This window comes from Musca autumnalis, unplaced genomic scaffold, assembly GCF_047663935.1.
Source record: "Musca autumnalis isolate F117 unplaced genomic scaffold, ASM4766393v1 scaffold_3, whole genome shotgun sequence".
Classification (NCBI taxonomy): domain Eukaryota; kingdom Metazoa; phylum Arthropoda; class Insecta; order Diptera; family Muscidae; genus Musca; species Musca autumnalis.
The window spans coordinates 253,044,552-253,063,128 of NW_027411866.1; the positions used below are offsets into that span (position 1 = coordinate 253,044,552).

General features: G+C 37.3%; 1 protein-coding gene across 1 annotated transcript; it reads right to left on the reverse strand.

The window, feature by feature from the left end:
- Nucleotides 1–5,695: 5,695 nt before the first annotated feature.
- Nucleotides 5,696–7,368, reverse strand: LOC141399345 (putative inositol monophosphatase 3). Its single transcript, XM_073977865.1, has 2 exons — nucleotides 6,549–7,368; nucleotides 5,696–6,470 (listed from the first exon to the last, which is right to left on the reverse strand). Exons 1-2 carry the CDS (start codon nucleotides 7,126–7,128, stop codon nucleotides 5,929–5,931), a joined length of 1,122 nt encoding a protein of 373 aa, XP_073833966.1. The 5' UTR covers nucleotides 7,129–7,368; the 3' UTR covers nucleotides 5,696–5,928.
- Nucleotides 7,369–18,577: the final 11,209 nt, after the last annotated feature.

Sequence of the window (18,577 nt, forward strand, 5' to 3'; positions counted from 1 at the left end):
AAGCTTTTCAAATAACTTTAGGCACACTGAGAGGAGGGCAATCGGACGGTAGCTCGAAGATTCAGCTGGGTTTTTGATTGGTTTGAGAAGGGCAATAACTTTTGACTTCTTAAAGAGACCCGGGATACGGCCTGAGTGAAGAATATCGGTGTAGAATCTGACAAGTCATTTCCTAGTACGGGGACCACTATGTTTTATGAACTCTGTGTAGATGCAGTCCACCCCATCGGCTGTTCCATTTTTCATATTTGACAATGCTTGGTCAATTTCCGATACGGAGAAATGGTGGGAGAAGGAGTCATTTGGGGTGGTGTGACTACGTAGGGCCTTTAATTCCGAGTTAATATTTCGCGTGAACGGTTTGTCAGCCTCGGCCTTGGATAAATTGCCTATATGAGCAGCAATGATGTTTGGATCCATCTTAGGACTTGTGGATGAAGGGGGGTTTGCAGCCCCAAGCTTGCGAAGAAGTTGCCACACTTTACGACTGGAGTGTTTGAAGCTCATGTTGGACATGGATTTTTCCCACTCAGATTTTTTCCCATCGTCCAGACTTTTTATGAGTTCATCTGCTACCTCTGGGCTTTGGTTTGTACGGAATTCTTCGAGAAGTCTTTCACTGTCCTCATTGCAGCATGGGATATAGTCTTTACGGAAACTTCTTGGGATGCACTTTTTGGCTGTGGCAATTACTAGTCCAGAGAACCTTTCGAAGTTGTTGGACTTAGGGGGTATAAATCTAACGTCCCCTTGGAGTTTAGCGGTGAATGCGAAAGTTCCACCTTCGTTTAGGGGTAGATCTTATAATCGGAACGGTTATGCCAATGTTTACAATTTCCGGACGGTGTTGGCTTTGAGGAAAGTGAGGCAGTATGCGTCTTGAGGCTGAGAGGTGGTTGTCGTTGGAACCAGAAACAAAGCATAGATTGGGATTGTAATCACGGTGCCATCTGGCAGAGCGAAAGCTGCCGGGGTCCTCGGCATCAAACAGTAGTTGGAAAGCATGATTTTTCCGACCATTGGTAAAGCCCGCTCGCCGTTTTCATCTTCGTTGGCATATCTCCAGAGGCTATTGTGACTGTTGAAGTCGCCGCAGTAGACAGCCGGGTGGGGGTAGACGGGCAGTACGTTTTCCTGCCAGAAGACTGTTGGAGGTTTATAGATGTTTACAATGTGCATATCAGAGTTGTGATTATTGATACGTATCCTGTATCTGAACGTAAGATCACCTCACCAGAAGATATATCATTGTGTACATACGTAGCGATGCCGTATTTGCTGTGATTAATAGCTGCTAGAAGTTTATAGCCAGATATATTGTCTCTATTGTGTAATGTTTGGATGAGGACGAAGTCAACTTTTTCAACCGTCAATAATCTGGATAGATAGTCAAACTTCGATTTGCTTATTCCCTCGATATTGAGTTGGTTCTATTTCTTTTGTTGATTTTGCCATTTTAACTTATTTGTGGCTTTGTCAGGATTATGCTTAGTTTGTTTTCCTTTATTTTCCTTGTATCTCGTTTTCTGTTTACCAATATTTTCTCCGGGGAATCGGAGACGAGTGTATATATATGTATATAGATTTTTTTGTGTTGATATGATAATTTGCGATTTCTTTTATGTTAGTTTGTAGATTAGGAGGGGTTTTATTTCAGTTCCACTTTCTTTCTCTGTAGGAGGTTAATCAAATTCTTTAGCCTCCGATTCGTTGTAGTTCATTTAGCGTTACCCAGGATGCACCACGAGGAGGCCAACTACGGTTGCATGGCAAACATGCTAAAATATTTTTCGTGTTTCAAAAATCCCCAAAAAATTTAATGACGTGATAGAAATCAAGAAAATTTCGTTGGTCATTACATTTGAAGTAACCGTACCCATAACATGGCCTTTTGTCGTTACAAAATACTCAAAAGAAATTCGTCGATTTTGTGTGGACCGATAACTCCTGACAATAGTTATTAGAATTATTTAATGGTTATTTTTGCTATGCGATAGTAGAAGTAATTGTATTTCCGTTACAGTTCTATAGAGCAACCGGATTTCTTTTGGAACCTTTTTAGTGTATATTTTTTTTTAATTAGTATTTTTTTCAATAGGTTATAACTAAAAATCTCGCGGTGTCCCGCTGTTGCAATAGTACAGAAATTTAGAGGAGCTCTTGAGCTATCAATTTCTCAATAGATTAATTGCGAGCAACTGCGACGACGCACAGTGGTTCCACTTGAATGGGTAGAGTGCCCACAAGTATGTCCAGTGCAAATAGGAAGCGAATACGCTGGTTACAGCTTTGTACAGCTGCGAAGCTTGTTTTAAGAATCCATGAGTGTAGCATTTCCGATCTGGCTATTAAAACAAAATATCTTGAACAAAAGTACCGATTGTCTTACGTACAAAAATAGGCATAGGGAAATAAAAAACTCTCCAAAATAACATAAAAACCATCCAATTAGCTGGTTAAATATACCAACATTTTTGTTTCAAAATTGGTACAAACGGACCCTATACCGTTTGTTTAATAGTTCTCTTATATTTTTCTTTTCAAAAAATAATGATTTGTTTAAAAAATTTTAGTGTCCCGACAGGATATCTACTGTCCTTTGAAGTCAAAGCAAAAGAAAAGTTCTATGATATTCGAATTATAATTGGGCATTTAAAGTCTTCTGTACAAGTTCTACAAGTCTTCTTTCAGAAGACCTACTGATCTTCTCACAAAGGTCTATTTTGAAGAGCTTTTACATAAAATAAGATAAAATCTTAATTGTTAGATGATTCACCTTATGTGCCGAGCGCTTAACTTTAATGCGTCAGCCATATTGTTGTTTTTCAAAAAACTTGCCTTCACTTACACTTTTTTCATGTGGTTGTTGTAACGCAACGCTCAACGCACCGTATGTGCCGAACGCTTTAAAATAAAATTCAGAAAGCAGATTTTGTTATGTTCTTTCTGATGAAGAAAATATAAAAAAAGGTTTCGTAATTTATAAAATAGTGAGAAATTCGGCTGTGTTTTGATCAATGTCATTTCTGATTGATTCAGCTATGCTATACGACTTTCGCTTGGTGCTAAAATTCTTAGTATTTTTGCTAATTTAATTTTTCAACAATGTAAACGGGTTGATTATTTTATTATATCGTGTTTCTAAATTGTCGACTAAATGCACTAAAAGGCTGCGTAAATACTTTCTTCATATCCCTTTTTGTGCCGGAGGTATAAGTCAATTAAAAAAATTTCATTAGGTGTACGACTTTCGCTTGGAGCCACTGTATATAGCAACACCACCACCACGACTTCCCCTATCCGATTTGAATATCCATTCAAGGTAATTAGGCCATCTGGTATGGTTAAATTTAGCCACGTTTCTGTGATACATATAATATGTGTGTTCGTTTACTCTACAGAACAATGCAAAAGACCTTAGTCGATTGCAAATTTGTACAAATTTTTGAGTAAGCGAACACAACTAATGTTGATGCAAGATTTTTCGAAAATGTATTTAAATTCTTCGAATTTATTTACAAGACTTCGAGAATTAATGTGGCAAATTTTTAAACCATTCTTTTGTTTCGCTAATATACTGACATATCTATAAAATTTGTGTATTGTGGGACAATTTTCAATAAACTTAGATGAAGTCCAACTTTAATACTAAAACGTGATTTTCATTTTTAGAGATTCCCGGCGACTAGAAACGATTTACAGATTTGGTGTATTGCGATACCTATAGTAAAATTTTATGACGAACAATTTTGTAGAATATTTGGATTTGATATGATCACATTTTAAAAGAGTTTTTGAACGATTTTCGAAAAAAAAAAAAAGACCAAAAAGATCCCAATGATAAACCGAACGAGAGTTAAAAAAAATATTCCCCTCAATAAAGATTCTATTTAAATGCAAGGATTCCAAGATATCTTAACTCGAATATTCCGAAAAAAACCGGAAATAGGGGGAACTTGCCCCGCCTACTTTGGCTACTTTCCGATGTAAACTTTAAAAACGCCGGTACAGGTGTCTCTTATTTTTAGCTCTACTTTCATAATTTACTCAGTTTTACTTGTCATTTTTTTTTGTCGCACAGTGTTATCAACTGCCAAAACTTCCGTCTCCTCCCCGTGACTGTCTACTGGAGATTTGTTGGAGCAAATATGGTCAAGTTATGCATAGGATATGGTCAAATTATTAATCCTCAATTGAGTTTTTACTCAATGTTGACATTACAACATTGTATCTGGCGAAAAAAACACATCCTTATTAGCACAGGCGTAATTTCAAGAGATCCTCCAAGTGTTTCATATATCGAGATTTCTGAATAAATTTAAAAATCATATTTTTTGCCATTAGCTAACGGGTATAAGACCCGTTGGCATTAACAGAAATTAATTGACCCATTTTTTCTTAAAATGTTGATTACTCCAACACAGTGTTTAATGTAAATATTATTTGCATACTCATCATTCAACCAATACAAATCGTGAACAATACTTGAGAATCGGTATGTTTGTAAAGAATCAAACCCTCCAAACATTTGGAAGTTAAATATATCTTCTCTCAGTAAATGCGTCTCCGTAAAGTGCCTGCTTTCAGTTAAAAATTCGAGTGTTGTCTACTTACAAGAACAAATATGTTGTTATCGCTTTTTTATCCGTATGTGGTTACAACTGCGCGACTTACAGTATTATAAAAAGCGACACTTTATGTTGTACAAAAACAAATGCTTAAAGTCTGGAGTATTGATACTACTCTCTACATGAGTTGATTGACGTGATTTCTTCAGTTCCTGTGACGTTCTGTTAGCAATCGGTACAAACTTGATACAAAAATTTAAATGAAAAGAAAGCTGTTTAGTTCCTTTATTGTATATTAACAACTTTTATAAAAAAGTAAATCAAACGTATTATTATTCATTTGAATTCAATGTTAATGCGTTTATAAAAGGTGCGTTGTATTATAAAAATTGTTTCTTTTTTGATCAATTTTATAATAAAATACATCTTTTATAACCGCAGTAACATTAAATTCAAATGAATAATAATAATACGTTTGAATAAACAATAAAAAACTAATAGCCTTTTACAAATACTGTCGGTTCCGTCACTACTGAAAGTTTCGTAAACGGTACCTGCATGAGTACCTAATGCACACTCAAAGTGCCCCTCTTCCGACACTCCAACTGAATCGCATAAGAAACATACAACAGTGACGGAAGCGAAAATAGAGTTTGGACCGCATAAGTGGAACAGTTTCTTTAGTCATTTTTGTCTTTTCGGAAACAAATGCGACTGTCGCAGTAGACGCAACAATCCGTTTTCAGTGACTTTTGCGTCAAGCAAGCGATAGAAAATGTTTGGAGGGAAGTGTTGTATCTATGAAAATCAATACATAGACGCATATACCAAACATTAAGCAAATCACCGATACATACAGATAAAGGTACATACATAATTATGTTTTCTTTCTTATTCTGAAGTGAAGATCATGACCTCTTAAGAAACAGGTTTTTCTTTGAATACGAAATGTTTGGCAAAACAAAGTGAAATGCAAAAACAAAGAACTACCTATGTAGACAACATGTGGAATATGAAGTAAATACTCACCGCCATATTAAACTATTTTGTTTTGATAATTGATTTCTTGATATGTCTTCTTAACAAATCTTGATTTTGAAGCAGCCATTGAAATAATTTTCGTAGTATTTGTTTATCTTCGAAATTGTTATTTTTTCTTTCGTATTACCCCTGATTTCTGTATGTGGTACAGTCAGTGAACAATATTTTGTGGCAAAACATAAATTTCGTTAGAATATTTTCTTTCTTTCGTACTATAAATTAACTTAAAACACTATTTAAATTGTTCGGCTACATTTACATAGGAACAGCGATCCTCTGGCTTTTTCTTTATGAGGCAGGGTGGGAATGTTAACTTTTACTACCGCTGTTTGGTACTCTTTTTATGACTATTTCTATAGTCCATTAACTTTTCAATATATTCATCATGCTTTACAATTGTGGCCAAAAGACCTCGAGCATTCACCGGCGATTCCCCTGGGCCATAATCGATTAATTCATTATCCAAGGTTGTCATTTTGCCACCCAATGCCCTTAGAATTGCATCACCAGCACAAATATCCCATTTTTTGATTTTAGTTGAATGCAAATAGGCTGTGGCATTATTGGCAACAACTTGTAGCACTTTATAGCCCGCACCAGCTGCAGTTAAGATATTCGATTTCACTCCAAATACCGAACGTGTCAAATCCTTAACATCACCAGCATGGGAACGAGATACAGTGATAATTGGACTATCTGTGTTTGGATGATCGGGGTGGATCTGTGATAAATATTCCGACATGGAATGGTCAACCCATGCCCAGGCAGTTTGGCCACTGAATGGACTGTGTATAACACCCATTACAGGTTCACCTCGCACAGCCACACACACCATGGTGGTAACATATTCATAGAGTTGTTCTGAAAGTGAAGTAAATAACAAATTAATCTCAGCTATTATTGACCATTATATAACACCAAATGCACCACACCACCTACCTGTAAATTCCTGTGTTGCATCCAAAGGATCTATCCACACAGTAACATCCTTGATGTCCACCAATATATCCGGTATTGAAGCTGTCTCATGCAACACCGTAGGATCCAAATCAAACGTATTTGCCTCAGCACAACTTTCCTTATCCTCTTCCGAAAATATTGTGACACGTGGAAAGATCCGGTGTAAACCCTGCTTCATAACGCAATGTGAACGGCCATCAGCATCCGTGTATGGATCGTTGGCTCCTTCATCTGTTTTACCCTTACTTTTCTCCTTCAAATCTCTGCTCTTGGCCACTTCCAAAATCTCGAGACCTCCTTTTTGGGCTGCTTGTATGGCACCTATCAGCAACTTCCGCATATTGACTTTATTTTGATTTCTCAACATTCCATACATGGCTGGTCGTTGTTCCTGCTCGCCACCACTGAACACATAAAATAGGAAAAACAGGACAACAATACCAGCGATTGCCGCAGGACCCCGATTGATTTTTATACTCCGGCCGTGCATTGTTATTGTGGCTTTGGAGAAACGGCTATTTTGTAATTTTGTTTTTATCAACGTCACCTCAGAAGACATTCATTCGTTGTTTGGTTAAGCAAAGCTTGCTTTAACCTCAAGTCGACCACGTATTAATGTATGTCAGCAACAGCGAAATGTTCTTGGAGCTATGCTGTCCGTAAAAATAATCTCACATCTCCCAACAAAAAAATGTTTGTTTATTTTTGGTTTTATTTATAAATGACGTTGGTGCTGTCAGTGTGTATGTGTGTGTACACACAGCGTTGCCAGTACTTCTTTTCGCGTTTTGCCCCAAAAACTGGTACGCTTTTTAGTTTATCACCCGGAAAAAAATCCCACATTTGGTTCAATGTAGGGATACGCAAGTCGATTTTCGAGTAATCGATTCCTCGATTTTTTGATTTGAGGAATCTAAAAATCGAAGTCGACTTTTGACTTCATAGAAAATCAAAGGATCGATTTTCTATTATGTGGCAAAAGCAAAAATGGTAAAATTTGTAAACTTCCCTCATATGAATTATATGTTGTCTGAATTGTAAAGGAACGCTTTTCGAGTAAAAAAATGGTAAAACTTGAAGATTCTTGCACGTAAAGGAACAGAGCTATTATTTGTTGTACTGATCATGGTATAATAATACAGGTAGCATTATCATGCCAGCTGATGGTAACATAATGTGTCAATTGCATTGAATTGATGTCAAATTTTGACATCTTATGTTGCCAACAATTGCCGATGCGGCTACCTGTGTACTTGTACCATGGTACTGATGAACAAAGTTAAGGGGTAGTTAGGTTAGGTTTAGGATGCGCAGCTGCCATGCTGGCAGCCACTCCACTCGGAGACCTTGAGGTCCATTGTGATCATCCTGACTATTGAAGTATATATGTCGTATTTGATGAAGTGATTATAGATGCTGCTGTATGGTGAAGTGTACATAGTAGGTGATGGTGTGCAGTAGAAGTGTGATATGTTGTTTATTATTATGGATTTGTTATTTGATGTTACGTGTGGTGATGATGGTGTACAGGAGTCATGAGTTATGATGTATGTTTTGAATGGTGCATATGTTGATACAAGGCTGTTGATGATGATAAAGTGTGCGGTTGTGGATTTTATGGATGGATGATGGATAGTGTTGAAGGGAAGATTCAATGTGGACTATGGATGAGATGATATTAGATGCTGCTATGTGGTGATGTGTGAGTGCTGATGATGTTGATGTGTAGTGGAAAGTGTGATGTGATTCTTGTTATTGGCGAGACTGCATAATGTTGCGTGACTACAGATTATGGTGTTGTGTGACTGATGGGTATATGGTGATTTGTGCATACGGTATACGGTGGTGCGTGAGTGCAGATGGTGTGATGTGTTCCTTGTTGTGAGCGATTCTGTATGATGTTGTGAGACTGCAGATTATATTCTGAACGGTGCTGTAGGCCTGCAGATAATGATGCAGGCTGTTTATGATGATATGGTGAGCTATGTGGGAGGAGATTGTGGATTAGGTGGAAAGATGGGAAGGAGGGAAGGTGAAAATGATAAGACAAAAGAGAAAAGAATAAGAAGAGTGAGTAATTGTAAAGGAGAGTAACAGATTGTTTTAAGAAGAAGAGAAAGAGATTATTTTCCTAGACTGTGTTAAGCCTGTTCTGACCCGCCCCAGAGCCACTTTAGACTCTTACAGTAAACCACCAGGATAGTAGGGTCAATAGAGGAGAAGTAAGATAGAGAGTCAATCACATGTACACCAAATAGTCTATGCCTTTTGGCCATCAGTCTAGGACATCTACATAAAAGGTGTTCGATTGTCTCTGTTTCCTCCTCATCCTCGCATAACCTACAGTACTCAATGTTATTATCATCCCACTTACATGTCAAAGATCTTATTCTACAGTGGCCAGTAATGACCCCTGTAGCTATTCTGATTTCCGACTTGCATAGTGAGAGAAGGGACGCAGTTCTACGCCCTGAGATTGCCGGCCAGATTGACTTCGACACCTTGCAACCAGGTGCGTCTTGCCAAATTCTTACGGTTTTCTCTGCATAGAACTGACTGAGTTTGCCGAGGAAGTGGCAGAGCGGTGGCCTGACATATTCCTCTACCGTAAGGTCAGGGGACTGGGAACCACGCCTTGCTAATTCGTCAACAATCTCGTTTCCTTCAACATTGCAGTGTCCTGGCACCCAACAAAGGTTTACGCTTAAATTACATGTTTTTAAGGTGGACCTACAATTTTGAACGATCCTAGATTTGATAGTATATGACCCAAGCGCCTTAAGGGCAGCCTGACTATCTACGTAGACTGTGACTGTCCTACCTACTTGATCCGTCAGTCCTACTACCAATTCCAGGGCCTTCAATACTGCGAAGACTTCCGCTTGAAAAACACTGCAATTTGTATTGAGTTTATATGAACGCCTAATGTTCAACTCCTCACAGTACACCCCCGCTCCAGTACCTTCAGCCATCTTAGAACCATCAGTAAAGATGGAGAGGCTATCGGGTAGTGGCCTGCCATGCTCCCATTCACTTCTGTCAGGGATAGAGACCTTCGCTGCATCGAAATCCAGCGAAGGCGAAATGTAGTCAGTTACACTCCCTACGTCACTGAGTCCGATCAGACCGCTGAGCTGGTGTAAGATACTAGCATGTCCAGACCCAGAGGATCGCCAAAGATTAAGCTCCTTGAGCCTCAAGGCACTACGGGATGCTAGATACTGAACAGAAATGTCCAGTGGCTGGATGTTCAGTATTGCACTCAGTGCCGCTTGAGGGGTGCTTCTCACTGCTCCTGTAATAAGAACTGAAGCAGATCTTTGCACAGTAGCTAACCTGGACAAATTGGACTTGCTATTCAGGGCCTGCCACCAAACAAGACACCCATAGGTCAAAATGGGGCATACCACTGTCAAGAACAACCAGTGTATGATATGTGGTCTCAGACCCCAGCTCCTACCTATTGAGTTCTTGCAAGAATAGAGTGCAATTAGACCCCTCTTAGTGCGCTCCTCCGTGTTCCTTTTCCATCTAAGTTGATGGTCAAGAATCACTCCCAGGTACTTCGCCTCCGTAGAAAGATTTAGCTGCACTCCATCTAGTGTTGGTGGAACGAACTCGGCTGTCTTTCTTTTTCTAGTAAAGAGCACCAGCTCTGTCTTTGCCGGATTCACGCCAAGTCCATTGGTGTGAGCCCAGCGTGAGAGTTTGGCAAGTGCTCTTTGCATTAAATCAGACAATGTGGACAGAAATTTCCCGCTAATCAGGATGACCACATCATCCGCATAAGCAACTACCTTAGTTCCTAGATTGTCGAATTCCCTGAGTATCCCATTTATCACCAGTAGCCAGAGCAAGGGCGATAGGACTCCCCCCTGCGGTGTGCCTCTGGTGACAGATCTCCTAATGGAGCTCTCCCCAATATTTGAATTGATAAGCCTGCTTCTAAGCATGCTGTCAATCCAATCTATTAGGATAGGGGGGACACCCAGCGATTCAAGAGAGGAGTGGATCGATTCGAGTTTCACGTTGTTAAAGGCACCCTCTATATCCAGAAAGGCAGCCAAGGTGAAATTCGATTCAACCATATTCTTCTCTATATAACCCACGACACAATGTAGAGCTGTTTCTGTTGATTTCCCTTTAATATAAGCGTGTTGTGATTCGCTAATAAGGTCTCGTCTGAAGAAAGTTCTAATTTCTAAGTCTAACAACCTTTCCAAAGTCTTTAAGAGAAAGGAGGAAAGGCTAATCGGCCTGTAGTCCTTCGGCAGTGAGTGACTTGGTTTCCCAGCTTTGGGAATATAGGTCACTGTTACCTCTTTCCACAGTGCCGGTATGTGCGATAGTAGTAAACAAGCCCTAAAAATCTTCTGAAGAATGGTTATCAAAACAGTCGGTGCGTTCTGAAGCATCGCTGGAATGATTCCATCAGGTCCAGGAGACTTATATGGCTGAAAAGTACTAATCGCCCATGAGATTTTGTGGTGGCTTATTAATCTATTGACAAGAGCCACTTCCCCCGGAGTGCGGGTCCTGCTTCTGTCCACACAAGGTGTACTCGAGCTGGCATCCTCACTTCCGGGGAAATGTGTTCCTGTCAACAGATCTAGAGTCTCTAGAGCGGAGTTAGTCCAGGTACCGTCATCCCGTTTGATGCTCCCAAAGGGTTTAGGGTCCTTCGAGATCACCTTACGAAATCTCGCTGCTGCATTAACCCCCTCTATGGATTCACTAAAGCTTTTCCACGAGTCTCTCTTAGCTTTCCTGATTTCACTTTTATACCGATTGAAACTCTCTCTGTAGAGGTTCCAATCGGTATCAGATTTGGTGCTGTTAGCTTTATTAAAGGCTTTCCTGCTATTTTTCCTAAGCTTTGCTAGCTCGTTGTTCCACCAGACTGGTTGAGTTCTCCTACCAGGATAAGATAATGGGCAAGACTTCTCATAACAACCCTGGAGGACACGCGTGAGATCTGCAACTTGGCCATCTATTTCCTCCGTTGTGCGTGGTTCAGGGAACTCACACAACCTCGAGGAAACGAGGGAGCTGTAGATTTCCCAGTTTGTCCTCCTTGGATTCCTATGAGGCGGTTGCCTTTTACTTCCATGGTGGACTTGAAAGTGTATCGCTCTGTGATCTGAAAAGGAGCACTCCTCCGATACCCTCCAGTCCACTATGGCTGTATCTTCCATATTTGTAAGGGTGAGATCAATGACCTCCTCCCTTACCCTATTATGGAAGGTGGCAGTGTTACCCCTATTACATACTCGTAGATTATTAGCTAAAATAAAATCGAATATGGACTCACCTCTCGCATTGGTGTCTCTACTTCCCCAGTGGAAGTGATGTGCATTTGCATCGCAGCCCATCACCAACCTGCATCTGCCCGTCGTCTCCTCCACTAGTTTGCGCACCAATCCGCTAGGTGGGTCGGGAGCCTCATACGGCATGTAGACCGAGGCCAGAACTAAAGCCCTACCGGTAACTTCGTCTAGCCTCACTACAGTCGTATCGCCATCACTGTAATTGTAGAGTTGAATAATGTCATGTTCACACGAGCGTTTCAATTACGTTGTTCGCCTGACGAACGACGTACACGAATTAACCCGTTTCCACGACACTATTCGTAATTAACAGAAACTTAACAAAATTTTCTTAATTTTTGTTTCCTTGTTTTTACGAAAATTTGAACCGAAAACACATAAAATATACATTAGCTTCGTTCCTGTACTTTTTTAATGGCAAAAATAGCAAAAGAGAAAACTATAAAATTTGTTCTCAGAGCAAATATTTGTTCAAAAAGTACAGGAACGGAAAATATAGTAAAGTTTATTAATATGTCAAGAATAAAATATGACAGATGTCATGCAAAAATAAAAAATATATACATACAACGACTTGAGATTTTAAATGTATTTATTTCCTTTTTATATCGTTATGTGCCCAGAACAATATCTGATGCAAGTTTTTGCTGTTCATTTAGAAATTAATGAACGAGTGTAGAGGACCAAACTGTTCACAAAAGGCAGGTGATAGTCCCCAGGAACAGTTATATCAAATTCATCCAACAAGAAATACATATTTTGAACAACAAGCTTAAGAAATCATATGTTAATAAAAGCGACAATTCCCTCCAACATATATATTACGTTGACTTTTACTATGAAAACAATAAAAATCATGTTCATAATTCCTCTAAAGATTTATTGAAATAGCATTTTAATAAAAAATTAAGTTCGGGTACTCCTTCGGTCGTATCACCGCTAGTCAGTTTTAAAAGCATTATCTGTAACATCTTAAAGTTGCATTCAATATTATTAACACCAATAGGATCCACTAAATTTTTCGCCCTTGGCATAACCATCGATGGAACGAACATCTTACCCATGGGGCCCACGCAGGTCAGAGCTTGAAATGGGCAAGTCATCTGAAAATATAAGATATCCTTGGATGGACTGAATTTAACACTTGTGTGTAATACAACCACATACATATCTGGGTATTCCGCCTGTGTAAAAACCTCATTTATGTTGCGTCGAACTATGTTCAGTACTCCGATTGGGCATATCGACTGACTTATAGCATGCAGTTAAAATAGAATCGGCTGGGATAATCCTGTCTTTCTATTCTTTGATGTTGGGAGGAAGGTAACATTTGGCGTCTGGGAAGAAAGCATTAGGCTTTTTGTATGTCTACCATTTGTTCCACCAAGGATATTGTTGTAGCGGAAGCTAAAAACGTTGAAGGACTTGAACAATATAAATCATGTTCTTTTAGAGGTCTTGTAAACACGATCATGGTTTCTTACATGGAAATGTGTAAAGCTTTGGTCATAATTGCCGTAGTTGAACTGCAGGGATGAAATTGTTAAATGGTTATGAGCTTTGATTACATTTTCTAGTTCATTACCACGTATTTTTATTGAAAGATTCAACAACTATTACCGAAATTTCAATTTAATTCGTTTTAAAATTATTTTGTATTGATGTTTTGCTTCTGACTTTTTATTTTTTGTTCTTTCAAAAATGTCAAATATTCCCTTTGACAAATTTACAAATTTTTACACAACCAAATTTGTGTAGTAGAAAATAGCAGAAGAGAAAGCCTTTCAGAGCCATTTTTATTTAAAGAGAAAAGCTAATTTTGCCAGTTTCTGTTGTACGGGAACGCATTTTTTCAGAAAATTGTGAAAATAGTACTAAATAGTACTATTTTGCAGGTTCTGGAACACAACTATTAAATGAACAGGAAAAGCAATAGACTTTCCTTCAAATGTATCTTCTATATTTAACTACACACATTTCATTCATTTTTTCCATCAATTCCGAATAATTTTGTATTTTCAATGTATTTTTATATTTTTCTATTTTCAAAATTAAAGTGAGAGAGACATGTCAAAACAATGTTTGTGTATACAGACTTTCAGTTATTTGTTTCCTTTTTGTTTCTGATTTTTTACGCGATTTTGAACTAATGGACAAGAAATGTGTGTGGAATTAAGAAGGAAACACAACCATCTTCCTTCTGCTTCTTTATAAAATGTTTAGTTCATTAATTTTCTTTCATCTTTTTCCTTTTTTCTAAAAATTTTTGTGTTTTCAACAAATTTTTCAATTTTGAATTTAGACATGTCATAATTAATTTATTTCGATAAATGCTCTCATTTGTTAGAGATGGGACATATTTTATCGTTGTTCGGAGAGTATTTCTACTTGAACAACGTAGAAAAATCGTCGTTCGTTCTTAGAATTTTGTATGGGGAATCAAGTAATTTATTCGTATTTGAGGGTCGAACAACGAATAGAGAACGAACGACGTACCGTGGAAACGGGCTATAAGGTTTAGACTTTTCCTAGCTACAATACAGGTTCTTACCTTGTCTCCATTATTCGTATAGAATAATGAGAAGTGCTCATTGTTTAGTCCAGAAACCCTATTTTTATACAAATAGGGTTCCTGGACCAAAGCAATATAAGGGGTAGTTAATGTCATGTTCACACGAGCGTTTCAATTACGTTGTTCGACTGTCGAACGACGTACACGAATTAACCCGTTTCCACGACACCATTCGTAATTAACAGAAACATACATAAAATTTCCTTCATTTTTGTTTCCTTGTTTTCACGAAAATTTGAACCGGAAACACATAAATGGTCTGTTCCAGTACTGCAAGAATATACTAATTGTTACTATTTTTGTCGATAACATAAAGGAAAAAATGTTATCGTAGTAAAAAATAGTAGCTTCTTGCAGGTTCTGGAACAAAGCAAAAATATACATTAAATTAATTGCTTTAGACTTTCCTTCAAATGTATCTTCGATATTTAACTACACACGTTTCATTCATTTTTTTTCATAAATTCTGAATAATTTTGTATTTTCAATATATGCTCTGTTCCGGAACCTGCAAGAAGCTACTATTTTTTAATCCGATAACATTTTTTCCTTTATGTTATCGGAAAAAATAGTAAAAATTAGTAGATTCTTGCAGTTCTGGAACAGACTGATATTTTTAAATGTTTTTATTTTCAAAATTAAAGAGAGAGAGAGAGACATGTCAAAACAATGTTTGTGTATACAGACATTCAGTTACTTGTTTCCATTTTGTTTCTGATTTTTTACGCGATTTTCAACTAATGGACAAGATATGTGTGTGGAATTAAGAAGAAAACACAACCATCTTCCTTCTGCATCTATATAAAATGTTTAGTTCATTAATTTTCATTCATTTTTTTTCCTTTTTCTAAAATTTTTTGTGTTTTCAACAAATTTTTCAATTTTGAATTTAGACATGTCATAACTAATTTTTTCGATAAATTCTCTCAACGTAGAAAAATCGTCGTTCGTTCATAGAATTTTGTGTGGGGAAATAAGTAATTTATTCGTAGTTATGGGTCGAACAACGAATAGAGAACGAACGACGTACCGTGGAAACGGGCTATTACACTATTGCTCTGTTCCAGAACCTGCAAGAAGCTACTATATTTGACTACGATAACAATTTTTCCTTTCTGTTATCGAAGAAAATAGTAAAAATTAGTAGATTCTTGCAGTACTGGAACAGACTATATGTAAATAGGTGTGTACGATAACCCAATAATTTGTACAAATTCGTAAAAATTTTTACTGAATGCTGTTCGATAACAAAATTATCCAGCAAAAGAGAGCGAGTTTGGAGAGATTTTTGGAGAGTTTTGTGACTGAGAACTTGCAAATTTTTGCTGGGAAAATTTGTCACGCAAAAATTTGCAAGTCTGATCAGCTGACTTTTAATCACCTGTTCAATGTAAACAATTCGAAATGTTAACATTTTTGACCAAGAAAATTTCACAATTGTACATTTTTTAGATTCTAAAGCGTTGTGGATAGGATTAAAGCATTAAATAAGTAAACTGCAATTTTAAAATTTATGTTTTTGTTCCGTTTGGTTTAAAATATCAAAATAAACAAAAACAAATTTCATACATTTTCGGAAACAGCTGATTTTCTTGCAAGTTTTTGCAAAATGCTGTTCGATAACTTTCTGCAATTTTTCTTGCTTGAGAGAGTAAAATTCACTGAGAGAGGTTGCTGGAACTGACTGAGTAATTATTGCTGGGAAAGTTATCGTACACACCTAATGTCATATGACATGAAATTTTCCATCGTTATATAGTCGCTAATATGTACAATATTGGGGATTTTCCTTACGCCATTTACTTTGTGCGTCCACACCAGCAAAAATGTAATAAGAATGCGTCTCACATTGCCTGCGTGGGTAGATATGGAATGTTTTTATTTCGTGTCATATAATATTGATAGATAGTTGCTCTGTTCCTTTACTTGTCTGAGGTTACCATTTCTTACCATTTTTAACCTGCAAAGTGTTCCCTTACTTTAAAAAGCATACAATTTATATGTGGGCAATTCACCACTTTTACCATTTTCTGCCACTGTTACCATTTTTTAAAGTAAAGGAACAGACCAAGTGTAAACAGCCCTTAATCTAAACACCATTTCTTTATAAAACGTGTCAATTTGGTTTATAATTGGTCTGTTCATTTACTTTTGAAAATGGTAAAACCGGCAAAAGTAGTAAAAGATGTAAACTGCCTCCATGAATTGTATCGTGTCTGAAGTAAAGGAACGCTTTTCGAGTAAAAAGTGGTAAAACTTGAATATGCTAATACATAGAAGTAAAATAACGATGATTGTCACGTACACCTTATTTATAACACTATCCCAAGAACAAGTGACATTTTAGTACATCTTTTTCTATGAATTTTACAAGGGAGCACGCAGCTAGGATGCACTCCATTTTCGATCTAAATCACAGCTTTTGATGTAGTGTTTTGGATTGAATTTAAAGGCACTCTTCGGATTGCAATAAAATATGCAATAAAAATGCAAGCCCTTGCGAAATATCCCAGAATAAATAAAATGCATTTATTATTTGTGTAAAACAATAATACAAAGAACTTTTATTATATAAACACAAATTAAAAGAGTTTCCATTAAATTCAATCACATTTGAGTTCACTTTCTCCGTTCTTCAATTAATCCAAGCGCATCTGATTTTGCTTCATCTTCCTAAAGGTTTTTTATGTTGACTTCCCATCACTAGTTCAGCCTTCGACATGGACTCCAACTGCACTCCATTCCATTAAAAATTTCCGTCTCGTGAACTACAGCAAAAATGTTCGCAACTTAAGTTTTTATTTCCTTATTTTATAACAAATTCTTAGAAATGTATGCGGCGGGTTGGGATCAACCAACTGTTTTTTATAGGGATCTCTAAAGCACTGTTGGGCAGAAATGCTCGGCCTCATACACAAAAGTGTAAAAAATACATGAGTCTCTCGCAATTTGCCCACCAATGCTCTAAAGCAACTGTTTATAAATTGTATCCAATGGAGTGCATTTTTCAAAACTCCGTGTGGACTGCATCTAAGGATGTAATGAAATCATAACTCCACATGAACAACTTCCAACATTTTTGCTGGGTATCGGTAAAATTAAAATGCTTATAATTTCGGTAATTAACGAACATTTTCGGTAAGTTAACAACCAAAATAAATCCCACCAGTAGCAACGTAGGTCCACGTTTTCTTGTAGCCCCCACATAAGGTACCCCGACTTCGAGTATTTACCCAAATGGTGGGTAAAAACTATTTAACTGCCGAACCAATTGACGTAGGATGACAAAATTTGCCTCAAATCTTTTTTATACCAATAGAATATTAGGGATTGAAAAGGGGGGATTTGGGTCCATGTTTTGATATAGCCCCCAGATAACCGAACTTCCCTATTTAAGGAATTTTTCCCAAATTAGCCACATTTTACACTCATATTGGCTGCAATTTGGCACAGTGAGTCCTCAATATACACAAAATATCCTCGCAAAAATTTGTCAACGTAGGCCCACGTTTGGGGGGTAGCCCGCACCTCAAACTTACAAAAATTAAAACAATTAGAACACGTTCGTCAAAATAGGTGTATAGCAGAATAATTCATTTCAGGTCTAATATAAGCATAACACCATAACATAACACTGGAATTTTTCGTCATAATTTACGTAGTGATCGACATTTATTGTCTCAGAAAAACACCAGTGAGAGTAATACACCGAGAAATGTGTTATTAAATGGTATTTTTGGGGAAAATATTTGACGGACAAATATCCGAATTGGGTACTTATCGAAAAGTAGTTAACCGGGACAGTTTGAACTCATTTATATGAAAAAACTTTGGGGATATTGATTGTGAGGAAATTAAACGGGAAATGCAGTTAAGCAGAGTGGTAGATAACCGGGGTGCAGTGTAATTATGATATGAATAAAATCTTAAATGTGGTAAAAATTTAGAAAAGATAGCTATTTGAATTTATTGAATGAAGTCTCCAATAAAATGCAAATGGAAAAGAATCGTTTATATAACTGTAACTAATGCTTGGTTTACATTTATGAAATCCACTAGATTTTAACTGTCAATTTCTTTACGTATAATATTTTCCCTTTACCTTATCG